Source organism: Ranitomeya variabilis, chromosome 2 (assembly GCF_051348905.1).
Source record: "Ranitomeya variabilis isolate aRanVar5 chromosome 2, aRanVar5.hap1, whole genome shotgun sequence".
Classification (NCBI taxonomy): domain Eukaryota; kingdom Metazoa; phylum Chordata; class Amphibia; order Anura; family Dendrobatidae; genus Ranitomeya; species Ranitomeya variabilis.
In genome coordinates this window covers 461,657,367-461,672,519 of record NC_135233.1, presented here as the reverse complement: position 1 = coordinate 461,672,519, position 15,153 = coordinate 461,657,367, and the positions used below count along the sequence as shown (strand labels likewise).

At 40.9% G+C, this 15,153-nt stretch overlaps 1 protein-coding gene across 1 annotated transcript; it reads left to right on the top strand.

Annotated features, from left to right (window-relative positions):
- The first annotated feature begins 982 nt into the window (after nucleotides 1-982).
- On the top strand, nucleotides 983-14,728 carry LOC143809597 (uncharacterized). Its single transcript, XM_077292642.1, has 6 exons — nucleotides 983-1,028; nucleotides 1,426-1,494; nucleotides 4,729-4,788; nucleotides 6,629-6,805; nucleotides 12,394-12,562; nucleotides 13,609-14,728. Exons 2-6 carry the CDS (start codon nucleotides 1,473-1,475, stop codon nucleotides 13,616-13,618), a joined length of 438 nt encoding a protein of 145 aa, XP_077148757.1. The 5' UTR covers nucleotides 983-1,028; nucleotides 1,426-1,472; the 3' UTR covers nucleotides 13,619-14,728.
- The last annotated feature ends 425 nt before the right edge of the window (nucleotides 14,729-15,153 follow it).

Here is a 15,153-nt window from a genome sequence, read left to right as displayed (position 1 = left end):
GTAGGCCTGGAGTTCTTCCGGGACCCTAGAGTCGCCCCTCTCCCCAGCTGCCTCCGTTGTCTGCTTAGGTGTTAAGTGAGACAGCCAACCTGTAATTGGCTGTCCGGCCGTGGTTTGCAGTGTACTTAAAGTCTCTTACTTGCTCGGCGTTCCGGCCACCGACTGTTTGCGCCTCAGAAGGATGTTGCCTCAGTCTAACAGCACGACTCCTTCTGGTCCCAACTCCTCTTTACTGTATTCCCATTGTGCACTGGTTAGTTCTGCTCTGAGGAGTCTGCCAGGATCCCATCCCTGACAGGTCCTCTCACTAGCTCTTCCCAGCTACTTCTCCCTGTCTTCCTGTCCAACCCCCAGTTTTACCAGAGTGTGAGGAGTGGCCTACTAGATAGGACCACCCCCCCTGGTGGCCGGAGTGTGAAGTGTAGTGAGGTGTTACCTGGTCAGAGAAACTCCTTTAGTGCAATCAGACGTACCATAGCTCCCCATAGTGGCGGAGCCACAGTACTGCAACGACCAGGACTCTGGGGCGCTGCACTGGCACGGTCCCGTAACGTTCTTTCTGTTCGCTAGGCCTCTGTCAGGATCCCACCCCTGACAGGGACCCCCCTGAATCTTCCCCTGCAACACCCTCTGCCACAGGATGTTGCCTGGTTCCAACCCAGTCAGCTTCTGACTAACTTCCTATCCAACCCCCAGTTTTACCAGATTGTGAGGAGTGGCCTAATACATAGCACCCTTAGCTCCCCCTGGAGGCCAGACTGTGAAGTGTATTGGTGTCTGTGATACCTGGTCAGGTGAACTCCTTCAGTGCCATCAGACGTACCATAGCCCCCCTTAGCGGCAGAGCATCAGTACTGCAACGACCAGGACTCTGGGGCGCTGCATAATATTAGTAGCAAGGAGGTTTCTACTTTTTACAGCACTCGGTCATATGATTACTCTGGTTTTACTTCCTCATTGACAGAACTTTCTAACTTGAAACTGAAAATGGGAATATATACCACATCCTAGTTTACTACAGTGAAGAGGTGAATATGTATCTGTGCACGTGTCTGTCTGTCTATCTATCTAATATCTATCTATCTCTATCTATCTATCTATCTATTATCTAATTATCTATCTATCTATCTATCTATCTATCTATCTATCTATCTATCTATCTATCTATCTGTCTATCCCATATATATCTATCCCATATCTATCTATCTATCTATCTATCTATCTATCTATCTATCTATCTATCTATCTATCTATCTATCTATCTATCTATCTATCTATCTATCTATCTATCCATCCCTTTACCCATCCATCTATCCCTGTATCTATCATTCTTTCCATCCAACAATACCATATAATGACAGGCGTGTTATACCGAGTGCATGTTACCTGTTTATTTGGAAAAGTAATATGTGTTTTTTTTCTCAGTTTTTGTTTTGTACAAGATACTACAGGGCTTTTGTCACACTGAAGATATGGCGTTATCCTGTGAATTATGTAAGTGTGTGATCAGAGCTTGCTAAATATATTATATATTGGTAGTATCTATTATCAGGAGGGGCGATGAGAGTGCCACTGCTACATCAGTAATGGACACATTAATATTAAGAACAATACTATAATATTATGGATGTAGTGATATTAAAAGCTAAAGGAATATATTATGCAAACAACATTATTGAAGAAGCACTCTCGTTCCTTTTTTTATTTTCTAAACCTACGTAAATGTTAGTGTAGTGTAGGCAAAAACCGACTCGTTTTGAACATTGAATTGTCCTTAGTCATTCTCATATGTATGAAACCAAAGCGTTTTGGACATAGCACTGTCCTTAGTGATGAAAATTATTAAGGACAGTTCTATGTCCAAAATGCGTCAGTTTTTACCTTCATGCAATATTCTTAATGTACCTGGAACCTTTTAAGCTGTACCAATAAATTGGAGAAGTTTTATATGTCATGGAAATGAATAAGGACAATCCTATTTCCGAAACGAGTCGGATTTTGCCTTGTTGCAAGATTTTTAATATACCTGGAACCTTTTAAGCTGTTCTAACAAATTGATGATGTTTATATCCAAATGGCTGGATACCTTCATTTGCTTTTTTGGCATCTGAAGCATTTACTTTCTGTGTCGAGGACTTTCAACAGCCAATCTATGGGAACTGGTGAACTTTGTACTTTGTAGTTAAGAACAGAGCCATGTTCCATGATAATAAATATGGAAAAAAAAGGAATCAGAAAGGCATAAAGTAATATTACTGTATTTTTCGGACTATAAGACACACTTTTTTGCCTCAGAATTTTGGTGGAAATGGGGGTGCATCTTATAGTCTGAATGTACTTACCAGGAGTGTGGCGGCGGCAGGAGTCGGGCGATTCTGCCGGCCCTGGGCTGAGAAAAGGGAGTGTTTGGTAGTCCGACGCTGCAGGGCGATGACAAGACTCCCACCCCAGACTGGTGCGGCAGTATTCGGCAGTGCTCGGTGGTGAAGAGGCTCCATCAACATTTTGGGAAAGCCCAGAGCCCTCGCACTTCCATTGCTGCAATGTGGTGGCCTCCGCAAAAATGGATGCCGAAGGTGGCACATGCACAGATTGAGGTCTCGGCAACGAGATCTCTGTGCTGAGATCTCATTCTGCACATGCGCCACCTCCGGCAGTCATTTTCCCAGAGGCCACCGCATTGCAGTAATGGATGTGCGGGGCTCTGGATTTTCACAAAATGTTGGCGGAGCTCCACCGATCACCACTGAATACTGCCGTACCAGTCTGGGACAGGGTCGTATCATTGTCGGACCACTGAACACCCCCTGTGACCACGCTCCACCAGCGCTGTCGATTTCCCCTCCCCCTGGTAAGCTGAATTCGGACTGTAAGATGGACCCCCACTTGACGCATTAATTTTTTTTCCCCTATTTTCCCTTTTAAAATTTGGGGTGCTTCTTATGGTCCGGTGCGTCTTATAGTCTGAAAAATGCGGTACTATTGTATGGATATTATTAAAAAAGGGTAAAGTATATGTACAATAAAGAACTCTAATTGCCATAAAGCATAAAGTAATGTAAGATCACAAAAGTTAATAATAAGTAATGACATATAGTAATGACATATACATGGAAAAGGGAAAATAGTTCTAAGATACACAAAGTATAAAGTGCACAATCGCATGTGAATAAAGTACGGCAGATTTAAAGGTATAAAAAGTGGGGAAAAAGTATCACCTTTAAGGACAACTTGCATTTAATTTACTTTTGCATTTATGAGTGCTACTGTAAGGGGTGTGGACTGGACTGTTGCGTTCATGCCCCTGAAGATACCAATCGCTTTTTAGTGTGTAGAGTGTTGCGTGTCTCTTTTATATATTGTGTCATGTAATGTCTGGTAATATTGATAATGATGGTAGTGTATAGTATAGGACAAGTCATGGTTTAGGGCTTAGGACATAAGATCGGCAATATAAGGTAGTGACTGTAGTTAGATACTGACATTAGTGTAAGTATTCCTGTAGGTTAGTTAGATAGGGACAAGTTCAAGTAGTGGTAGGAAGTGTCTGTGGCTAGCATTGCTGCCATTGAGTGACCTACTGGAGAGGAGACCAAGGGACAAGGGAGTAGCGCAAACTGAAACTGACCGAAGACAAGACAGAGTGGCCTTCCACCTTAAAGGGGTTCTTGGTTAGGACGACTTTTCACGAGAAACCCTGAGCTTGCTAAAAGTCACAGGTAACTTACCTAAAGAGGACTGTGTTCGTGGGACTAGTGGGTGGTCCTGAGCAGTAAATCCAAGGCACCAGTAGTGGAAGAAATAGGATGTGGAATTGCTGAGCAGGTAGAGAGACGTGCTGATCAGGACTGTGGCATCAAGCTAGGCTATGACGAAGTAGGGGGAACCAGTAAAGACTGTGTTTTAAAAAGGAAGTCTCCTTTATTGAACCTTAAACCCATGGTCCTGGCCAGCCAACACCATTGGCTATAGGACGCTTGTGTGGGGCAAGGCCCTCACAATTCCAGCACTCAGCTACGATCCAGTTTTTCATGTAGCATGCTGGGGCGTCACAGGAGAAGGTGAGCGCCTCGCCCTTGACTACCGCGTCGTGCTAGACTCCATCCCCTCGCATAATGATAGAGATATAAAAGGTGAAGCGATTGATTTACAGTCTAAATATCTTTTGATTTAAAATGCTATTTGTAGGCAGCGCCAAGAGCATTTTACACACCGAATCCTAAAAACACAGATTTCAAGGAGCCTGGAGAACCTGAATCAAGGCCAATATTTCCCCACGCAGTAACTGCAGTGAATGATATGCATAATATCCTTGGATAAACATGCTGATTTCCCTCGCCCCCCTAAAAAAAAACAAAAAAACATTTCTATGATTATAATAATTTCTCTTTTTTTACTCACAAGATATGTACACTAAAAATAATAAAAACGTGTTTTATTCACCCACTGCAGGTCCAGCTTTTCCTCTCCGCCACTGCCACCGGTCAGTGCAGCTGCAGATGAGCTTTTGATGAGTTTTTGATGTTGCAGATTTTCTGCACCCATTAAGTAAAATAGGTTACTTTGCATTTTTTTTAAAAATGGCAAGAACTTACCAAAAACTCATCACGGAAAACTAGACTCAAGCAGATTAATTCTGGAAGCCCCCTGTAAATAAGTTGTAAGAATTATTTCTTAGATTTTTTTTTTTACCAAAAGTCAACTACTTCCAATTGCTTTAATTTTCAGTTGCCCAAACATCTGTGTTAATTGTCTGGTTTGGATTAGGCATAGCTATGATTGTAATGGGTAAGTCATTATTCCATTATCTTTCTGTTACTTATCATATATGACAATCAGTGATTAATAGTGAATTCATGAGTTATCTGAAAGCTGGTACTGCAATGTGTCATCAAAAATGACAAAATGTTTTTGCACTGAATGCTTTTTTTTAGTATGGCTTTTTTTACTCCATATCACAAACTGTACTAAAAATAAAGAAATATTGACGCGTTTCAGGTCCCAACCGAACCCGTTTTCAAAATAAACTACAGATCTGGTTCAACCTGAAATGCGTCAATAAAAAAATACTGGAATTTCCCTAAGAGTGCGGAACTATTGGAGTTGTGCCACCACAACCCACCAGGTGAACACTTCCTCGCCCCCTATTCCCATTTACCTCAGAGATACCCTATGTGGGCTCCTCTCTTTTCTGTTTTTTTCTTGAAAAATAAAAAATTTGAAATCTTGCAATCTTCACAGAGGTCACCATAATATTCTAGACCAATACTTCCTGGTGTTTCAGGAAATTCATAAACATTAACAGAAAATGACTGACTCAGACCTTATGTTTATATTGGACATTTAAGAAGCATGTGCAAAGGTCATTGTGAAGGGAGTGGGACTGTAATCTTTGTCTGAAGCCATTTGCCTAAAAGAACTACCTCAGACAGACTTGGCTCATGTCAATCCATTTAGCAGATCCAAGAGGAACCATGGCTGAAAACTTTTCTTAAAATGACAGGAAGTTTGACTCTAAAATAGTCACAGTGGCCATAGTGAAAATTGCAAGACTACTAATGTTTTATTTATTTTTATAAAGAACGGGATATTTAAAAAAAAAAAAAAATGCTAAAAATGTTTTAAAAGTACTTGTTCCTGGATCGAAAAACAATAGACCTTTTTCTGATTCCCTAACTAAAATCCCCGGGCCTCACACTCCGGGCCGGGTATTTCGGCTTTGAATAGGCCTGGAAGAGTTTTGCACAAGTGCAAAAAAATCATGACAACATGATGTTATAGCGTGTGCCGTGACCTAGCGCACATATGCAGAACCCTCCGGGGAATTCAGCGTGAACGGTGGCGATCAGAAAATGCATCAAGGACCAGATGGGTGACTGTGAGGAGCGGAAAGGCCGGGGAAATGAGTATAAGTATTTTTATTATTAAAGAAAAGAAAAAGCAACGAAGATCAGCTCACCTCCTCTCAGTCCCAGCGCACGGATCATGCAGTGCTGCAAGTAGTACGAAGGAAAAGCAGAAGTCCAGCGTGGGTGATGTCCATAAAAAATAACTTTTATTCCATTTTTGTTAAAAGCACATAAATCCAAAGTCCATCTTCATATCCATAGACACAAAAACGGGTGATTCATACCAGTGACAGTCACAGGCTTAAAGTGCATTAAAATCAAACGCGTTTCAACGGTCTTGCCGCCTTACTCATTGTAATAATATATTGTAATAATATATTGTAATAATATTTTTATTATTATTTTTTAATATTTTGATGCCCTTTTATTTTTCAGTCAAATAGTAAACAGCAGCCGCCATTTTGCTTTTATTTGCTCATTTACTGTCCATTCTTAGGAAAGTAGATCTCTACTGTTTCCAGCTTGTCAATTTTGGAGCTCACGATCTAAAGTACGACACCCATACAAGCTTTTGGGCTTTTGATACATAATCTGAGAGCAGCATAATGTAGGGTCAGAGACCCTGATTCTAGCGATGTGTTACTTACTAGGCTGTGTTTTACTATTTCAATAAAATCAGTGTTTTATTAGCAGATTATCATTACTGGACTAGGTGTCTCTTGCCTCCTAGTCCAACCCCACCCCCAACACTGTTAATCTGAATTCCTACTTATCCACAGGAGCCATTCATAAAGATGACTGTCCGAGCAGGCCGTACATGCCCATCTTTCTTCTGATTAATGGAGTTGTCCATTTGGTGTCGGTTATATTATTGCTTCTAAGATCTCAGCTGGAGAAATTTTGCATGCCTTTAGAATATATTATTATTGGGATTAGCTTTGGCTGGTTTGTAGCAGGTAAGTGGTCATCATTTATAATTGAGGGTGATTCACGCTCTACTTTACAAGGAAAAATGGATGTAACTTCTAAAAGAGACAGTCGACCGTACTGAAATTTGGACTGTACATTCCTTGATTCATGAGAAACGGAGGTTTTAAATCAGGTGTTTAAAATGTCCACCTTTCGCATATAAGCCCAACTAAACGTGCCATTTCCTATTGTTGAATGTATTCGGCAGGAAGTCTGGGGTCATAGCCTGAATTTTTCTCTGTATATTCTTTCTGACTGCCTGTATTGTTGGTAACTTGTTACTGTACCCCAACCTATCAAATAACCCCCCCAAAAATGTTCTCCATCATGCCTATCCAGTAATGTTCCTGAACGTTCCAGGTTATTCATTAATGACAGATTACACTTTTTGGATGGTGGATTTCGACCTCCAAACTTCTTTAGAAACTCACTTTGGCTCCTCTTTAAGGACTCCGCTTTCCAATACGTTTTCACAATGAAAACACGATCCTCCTAACTGTACATCGTTGACAAATGAAGAAGGAATTCGGCAGGAGTGAAATGCAGCATCACACGTAAACTACAGAATGGCGGGCAGGAAGTCTACCTCTTAGTGGAGTTGACCGGCGGGGTGACAAGTCGGCAAAGACCACTCAGTGCGAGGATGTTTCTCTACGTCTCTCTCGCTGAGCATCATTGCACTCTCACTGCTCATGAACCAAAGTCCAAATTTCAATACGGTTGACCATCTCTTTTAGTAGTTACAGCAATTTTTCTGGGTAAAGTAGTGCGTGAATCACCCTGTATAATATTTCAAACGTTACCTACATCATAAGAACGGTGTGTAAAATTTCTCTGACATTTATTTCACAATAGTTGCTGCATCATTTACATCATTGTGGGAATTAGTGGAAGCCTGAGCTTCTAGAACTCCCAAAGGTTATCACCTGAGAGCTGCTACTGCGTAGGCGTGGGTGGCACCATCTTGGAGGAGGACATTTTTTTTCTTCTCCAGCATGATGGCGCCACCAGTGCCTGCGCAATAACAGCTATCTGATCTCTATAAACACCGAAAGCTGCTACTGCGCAGGCGTGGCGGGCGCCATTTTCAAATTTTTTTTTTTTACTTGATCAATAACCTGAAGAACAGTGATTACTAGGACACTAAACATGCAATTATGCTGCAGGGCAGGTGCCACAGCTGGCGCCTGCCTGCAGAATGGTTTTTCTGTTCTGCAGTATGTACATGTATTCATTATGTAAACTAGGGGGCAGGTCAGTGAGGGATCAGTGACCTGTCAGAAGTCTGCATTATGAATACCTAAGCCGAGCACAACATGAAGCCCCGCCCCACAGGCCGCACGGAGCACAAGCATATCATTAACTTAAAACTGAAAATAAAGATTAAACAGCAACCACAATACTGATCTCATCACCCAGGTCTCATTGTAATCAGTATAATGGTGCCGACCTGACACTGTCTGTAGGTTACTGTGCACAATCCTGCTGACAGGTTCCCTTTAAGTACCCACTTAACATTTAATAATGTCCCGAGTCCCCCCATACTGTATATAGTTCCCCTCTACACAGCATGACACCCCGCAAAGCTCCCACATAAACAGCATGTTGGGCCCACAGATTTCTATACAGAGCATGATGGGCATCAGAGTAGTCCCTTACCAGTGTATGACAGCACCAAATTTACAGCACCAGTGTATGACAGCACCCCCACACTGTATGACAGCACCCAGTAGCCTCTACACTGTATGAAGGCCCTCAGTAGCCCCCCAAACTGTACGATGGCCCCTGTAGTCCCCACACTGTAAGATGGCCCTCAGAAGTCTCCCCTCACTTTAAGATGGCTCCCTCAACACTCTATGTTTTTCCATCAGCAATCCCCACACAATGTATGCATGGCCTCCAGTAGTCCACCACACTGTATGCATGGTCCTCAGTAGTCCACCACACTGTATGCATGGTCCGCAGTAGCCCCCCACACTGTATACATTAGCCCCAGTAGTCTCCCACACTGTTGGTATGGCCTGCAGTAGCCCCCCACATTGTATGCAGGGCCCCCAGTAGCATCCCCCACACTGCATGCATGGCCCCTAGTATCCCCCCACATTATTTGCATGGTCCCCAGTAGCCCCTCCACATTATATGCATAACCCCACGCTGCGCACGTGGATACAGTTTAGACTAGCTGTAGCTCCGGGTGAGCCCCTGGGCCTGAGTCGACCGCAGCCTCCACCCTCCAGTAGCTATGCTACTGCAAGTAACCTATTTTTCTTAAAAGGTGCAGACATTGTGCAGAAAAGCTGCAACATCAAAAACTCACCTAAAACTCATCGTGGGAACATAGCCATAATGTACTATAACTGAAGCGTTTTGTAGGTGGTCGGTGTGTAGCATGGGATAGAACACAGGACACGTGCAGATGTTAAGTCGTTGTGCTACACCGCCTCCATTCTAGGTGGAGTCGAATTATAACAGAAGGCTTTGACAGCACCTCGAGGTCAGAGTGATCAGTAAGTAAGGAAACATGAGAAGCAATGGAATGAAACTGAAGGGGAGAAGATACAGATTAGATATTAGAAAAAACTTTTTGACAGTGAAGGTGATCAATGAGTGGAACAGGCTGCCACAAGAGGTGGTGAGTTCTCCTCAGTCTTCAAACAGAGGCTGGACAGACATCTGTCTATGTGGTAATGTCTATAACCAAACTTAGAAAAATGTTGTCTCTGTCCAAATATATATGGACCTAACTGTATATTTCATACAGAGCTAGATAGCTTAAAAGCCAGTAATTCAATTGTCGGCTTTTGCTATCTCCTTATCAAACCCGACAGGATATGAGACATGGTTTACATACAGTAAATCATTTCATATCCATTATCTTTTTACATATTCCTCACTAATAATGTTAGTAGAGTGTGTGTGCAAAATTTGGGTGCTTTAGCTGTTAAAATGAAGGGTTAAATCACGGAAAAAACTGGCGTGGGCTCCCGCGCAATTTTCTCCACCAGAGTGGTAAAGCCAGTGACTGAGGGCAGATATTAATGGCCTAGAGAGGGACCATGGATATTGGCCTCCCCCTGGCTAAAATCATCTGCCCCCCAGCCACCCCAGAAAAGGAACATCTGTAAGATGTGCCTATTCTGGCACAGAGCCACTCTCTTCCCACTCCCGAGTAGCAGTGGGATATGGGGTAATAAAGGGTTAATGTCACCTTGCTAATGTAAGATGACATTAAGCCTGGTTAATAATGGAGAGGTGTCAGTAAGACACCTCTCCATTATTAATCCAATAGTAGAAAAGGGTTAATAATACACACACACACATTAAGAATAAAGTATTTTAATGAAATAAATACACACATGGGGTTGTAAAGTCTTTATTGTACGCTTAATCCACCTGAAGACCCTCGTTCTGTAAAAGAAAAAAAAAAGAAAAAGCAATAATATCCCATACCTTTCCAGCATGCAGTCATGTCCCACACTGTAAATCAATCTGAAGGGGTTAAATAGTTTTACAACTAGGAGCCTGCTAAAGCAGCTGTTGCTCCTGGTTGTAAAAACTGGAGAATGAATGGAATGCAGGGGAATGTAGCATCGTAGACTTGCAGTGCTGCGCCCCCTGCTGGCATAAACTCATATGAACTCTAGCGTGAGAATTTTTCTGAATATTTTCTCACGCTAGAGTTCATATGAGTTTATGCCAGCAGGGGGTGCATTGGGCGCATTACCACAAGTCTACGATGCTACGTTCCCCTGTATTCCATTCATTCCCCAGTTTTTACAACCAGGAGCAACAGCTGCATTAGCAGGCTCCTGGTTGTAAAATTATTTAACCCCTTCAGATGGATTTACAGCGTGGGACATGACAGCACGCCGGAATGGTATGGGATATTGTTGCTTTTTTTCTTTTTTTTCTTTTACAGAATGAGGGTCTTCAGGTGGATTAAGCGTACAATAAAGATTTTACAACCCCATGTGTGTATTTATTTCATTAAAATACTTTATTCTTAATGTGTGTGTGTGTATTATTTATTATTATTTATTTATTATTACTACTATTGGATTAATAATGGATAGGTGTCTTATTGACACCTCTCCATTATTAACCAGGCTTAATGTCACCTTACATTAGCAAGGTGACATTAACCCCCTTATTACCCCATATCCCACCGCTACTCGGGAGTGGGAAGAGAGAGGCTAAGTGCCAGAATAGGTGCATCTTACAAATGTGCCTTTTCTGGGGTGGCTGGGGGCAGATGTTTTTAGCCGGGGAGGGGGGCAATATCCATGGTCCCTCTCTAGGCTATTAATATCTGCCCTCAGTCACTGGCTTTTCCACTCTGGCTGAGAAAATTGCGTGGGAGCCCACGCCAGTTTTTTTCGTGATTTAACCCTTTATTTTAACACCTAGAGCCCCCAAATTTTGCACACACACTCTACTAACATTATATGTAAAAAAATAAGGGATATGAAATGGTTTACTGTATGTAAACCATGTCTCATATCCTGTCGGGTTTGATAGGGAGATAGCAAAAGCCGGCAATTGAATTACCGGCGTTTATGCTATCTAGCGCTGTATGAAATATAAATATATATATATATCTCCCTATACTATGTGTAGACATTTATTTGATCTATTCTATTTTAACCTGTCAGTGTGATTTTACTGTACACCGCACTGAATTACCGGCTTTTCTATAGAACACCGCTGCGTATTTCTTGCAAGTCACACTGATGGTCCGTGTGTAATCCGTAATTTTCTCGCCCCCATAGACTTTCATTGGCGGATTTTTTGCCCAATACGCTGACAAACGCAGCATGCTGCCATTTTCTCAGCCCGTAAAATACAGCTGAGAAATATATGGCAGATAGGAGCTCCCCATAGAGAATCATTGGTCTGTGTGCAATGCGTAGTCTTTGCGCCTCTCATACGTCCGTAAAACTCTCTAGTGTGACGCCGGCCTTAGTGTAATGAGAGGTTCTGGAGGGCTGTGTACCAAGAAAAATAAGTGACCCTGAGATCTGATGGAGTTGTTGCAGGCCATGTGGTCTGCAACAGTGCAACCATTTTCTGTGCCACTATTCAGTATGCCACCGTCAGGTCTCTGTCCTCTGTAGGAGACTATAACCACTAGGGCTCATGCACACGACCGTATTTTTGGTCTGAGTGCTAGCCGTAAAAAAAAATGGATTGTATTCGGACCAAAGTTATTCAATGGGACATGAGACTCGCACATTTAAGTCTATGTGTGCAAAAAAAATGGAGACACAGTATGACACCCGTTTTTTTTTTAAAGAATATATTGCAATTCTGTAACATAGGAAAACATAAATAGTCTTGTAATTAAAAATAGCTGTAGTAAAAAAAAAATCATCTGAGCTTTCAGGATGAAACTCTGAATGATCATTTTAGGTGTCATCTGAAGCTGGCCCAACAAGCACCATATTAAGATAAATCAGACAGGTGCAGAAATTTCTGCGGCAAATCCGCAGTGTGTAAATGTCTTTTGTGAGAATGATAATCTTTTAGGGCTAGTTAGATGCTGTTGTACACACTAATGTGTTTCTTTACTTTTTAGGCAGTTCGTTTGTGTTTAAAACCATAAATGAGGATGAAGAACTTATTCTTTGTTACCCAAATCTCTACTCATTTGCCTTGGCAATGCTGATAGTGGAATACCTGTTCTATATAGGAGGCTTTCTGAGTTGGTACTGTTGCTTTAAATTTAGACAATACTTTTATGAGAGGTGAGTTTTAGGTAGTTCGTCTTTCTTTTCTCTAATTTTATGACAATATTCACAGGACGAGCTGATTAGCTGATTACTTTTTCGATCGCATAATTTTGGGGTAAATACATAAAAAATATTTTGGGATTTTATTTTTAGAATGGAATGGAAAAAAAACAAAACAGTAAGTCCACAATTTAGTATTTTAAGTCTTTACTGTTAAAGCAGTTAGCCACTTTCTCTTGTTAGTGCAACCATTGACCACACCTGCCCATCATCATCCTCCAGTAGGAATGCAGCTTTCCCATACAAGATGCCTTACTCAGGGGCGGACATATCATTGGACAACCTGTGCTGCCGAGAGATAAGGGGGCCCATTTCTACCTCCAAAACAGCTGCAATATTGCATTTTTAGGAGCTCTCGGGCCGGCCAGATATTGTCCTTGTACAGGGGCCATTTTCTGCCTGTGTTTGCCAGTGGTTTTACTATTGGAGGTGGCTGATGGACAAGTCTGGTCACATGCTCCATCAGCGGCCATTGTATGGACAGAAGTGATGGTCAGTCTGTAATGAAAATTGCACTAAGAAAGCAGACAACCCTTTTAACTATTTTACACTGTAAAAAAACATAAAAATGGATTTTTACCTCTCTGTATTTTGAGAGCTATAGCCTACTTATCCATCCATTAATAAAGTTGTGCGAGAGATTATTTTTTGTGCCAAGTTGCAGTTTCTCATCATTTTAGATACAGATTTATTTTTTCACTTCTTTACTTCTTTTTATTTTACAGCAATTCTGACATTTTTTTATGCTGTATATTGTATTCAAATAATTATCATCTGGTTTATTTGTATTTTTTTTTTTCTTTTTAGATATAAAAAAAAAACAAAAAACAAAAACGTTTTCCCTTCTTCTTTTAGAGCTGACTTTTCGGTCTCTCATTTTGTATTAGTTTTCTTTTTTTCCAATGAGTTATCATTTTACTTTTTCTCTATCATTTCTATACCTATCAATCTTATTAACTTGTCAAAATTACTAGTAGTTAATTTTCTTTATTTTATTTCAGGCTTCGGTGACAGCAGAAAACAAGAAAGTAATCAGCAAAATCATTATCTGATGTAATATCTTGCATTATGCAAGTGCAACAATTGAATGATATAAATAATCCAAAAATATCAGAGCAGCCTCCGTGATTTATATTACTCTAAAACAATTAAATGAGAGTTGTAGTTTTGCAGTTTGGAAATGTTTTGCAATATTCAGTATGTGTCAGTTATTACATTGAGATTTACAGTCAGTTTTTAAAGAAGTTCTAACTATTTTTACATTGATGGTCTATACTTAGGATAGGTCATCAATGTCTGATTGGCCGGGGTCCAACAACCGGCACCCCGACGATCAGCTGTTATCGCTGTTGGCGGCCGCCGGCCGGAATTACCTACTTGCTGAGCTGCTCCGTCTACTTGTAATGGCTGCCATAGGATACTGCACATCCGCCTCCTATGCAAATATTAAAGGGACAGGCGTGTACTATGGAGGACAGAGAATCAACTTCAATCCCATATTGCAGTCAGCATGCAGCCAGCGGGTAAGGAAAGGGTGAATCAAACACCCGAAAACCCCGCCCCTATGGCTAAAGATTGTTCCCTCCAAATTCAGGTGACAGTGTCCCTTTAAAATCAATCGGAGGGAGATGTGCCGTACTACTGGCAGCCACTACAAGTAGACGGCCAGCTCTTCAAGTAAATTCTACCGGCCGTCCACCGATAACAGCTGATGAGCGGGGGTGCCGGGTGTTGAACCCCAGACAATCAAATATTGATGACCTATCCTAAATATAGACCATCATCATAAAAGTAGTGGACAACCTCTTTAAGAATATAAGTTAATATTTAAAATAAAAAATACATACATACATATAATTATTAGTAGAAAAAGCAGATTGACCTTTCAGAGTAAACCGTGCTGATGTATAAAGTAAGCAGTTGCAGAATGGAACAGCAATGTCATAGCTTTTATTTTTACACATTTTGTGCTTGCACCGAGTTCTTCTTAAAAAAAAGCTACATAGCGCAATCAGTATAAAAAGAAAAGAGGGTTTAAAACACCAACACTTAAAAAAGGAGGAACCACCCACCTGGTCATAAATTTAAAAAAAAGCTGTAACTTTCAGAATAAAACGATGCAAAAATAATTATTTTTCCTACAAAATATTTTTTATTGTGTAAAAGCGTCAAAACATAAAAAAAGATATCAATGTGGTAGTTCTGTAATTGTACTGACCCGAAAAATTAAGTCTGCTTTATCAAATTTACCACACGGTGACCGACATAAAAAAAATTTCCTGAATCACTGTTTTTTGTTCATTCTGCCTCCCAAAAATCAGAATAAAAAGCGATCCAAAAATGTTATGTATCCGAAAATGGTACCATCAAAAAAAGTCAACATGTCTCACAAAAACAAGACTCTATCGGCAGAAATATAGAAAAATTATAGCTCTCAAAATATGGCGATAAAAAAACTATTTTTTTTTTAAAAAAAGCATCTTTTAGTGTGTGACAGCAGCCAAACATAAAAACCAGATATAAATCTGGTATTGCAGTAATTGCAC

Bases quoted from the DNA above. Each gene is read 5' to 3' on its own strand.
- LOC143809597 (XM_077292642.1), top strand. From the start codon at position 1,473: ATGGCGTTATCCTGTGAATTAT. The intron at 4,789-6,628 runs GTAAGTCATTAT...ACTTATCCACAG, and splicing joins CATAGCTATGATTGTAATGG to GAGCCATTCATAAAGATGAC. The intron at 6,806-12,393 runs GTAAGTGGTCAT...TTTACTTTTTAG, and splicing joins CTTTGGCTGGTTTGTAGCAG to GCAGTTCGTTTGTGTTTAAA.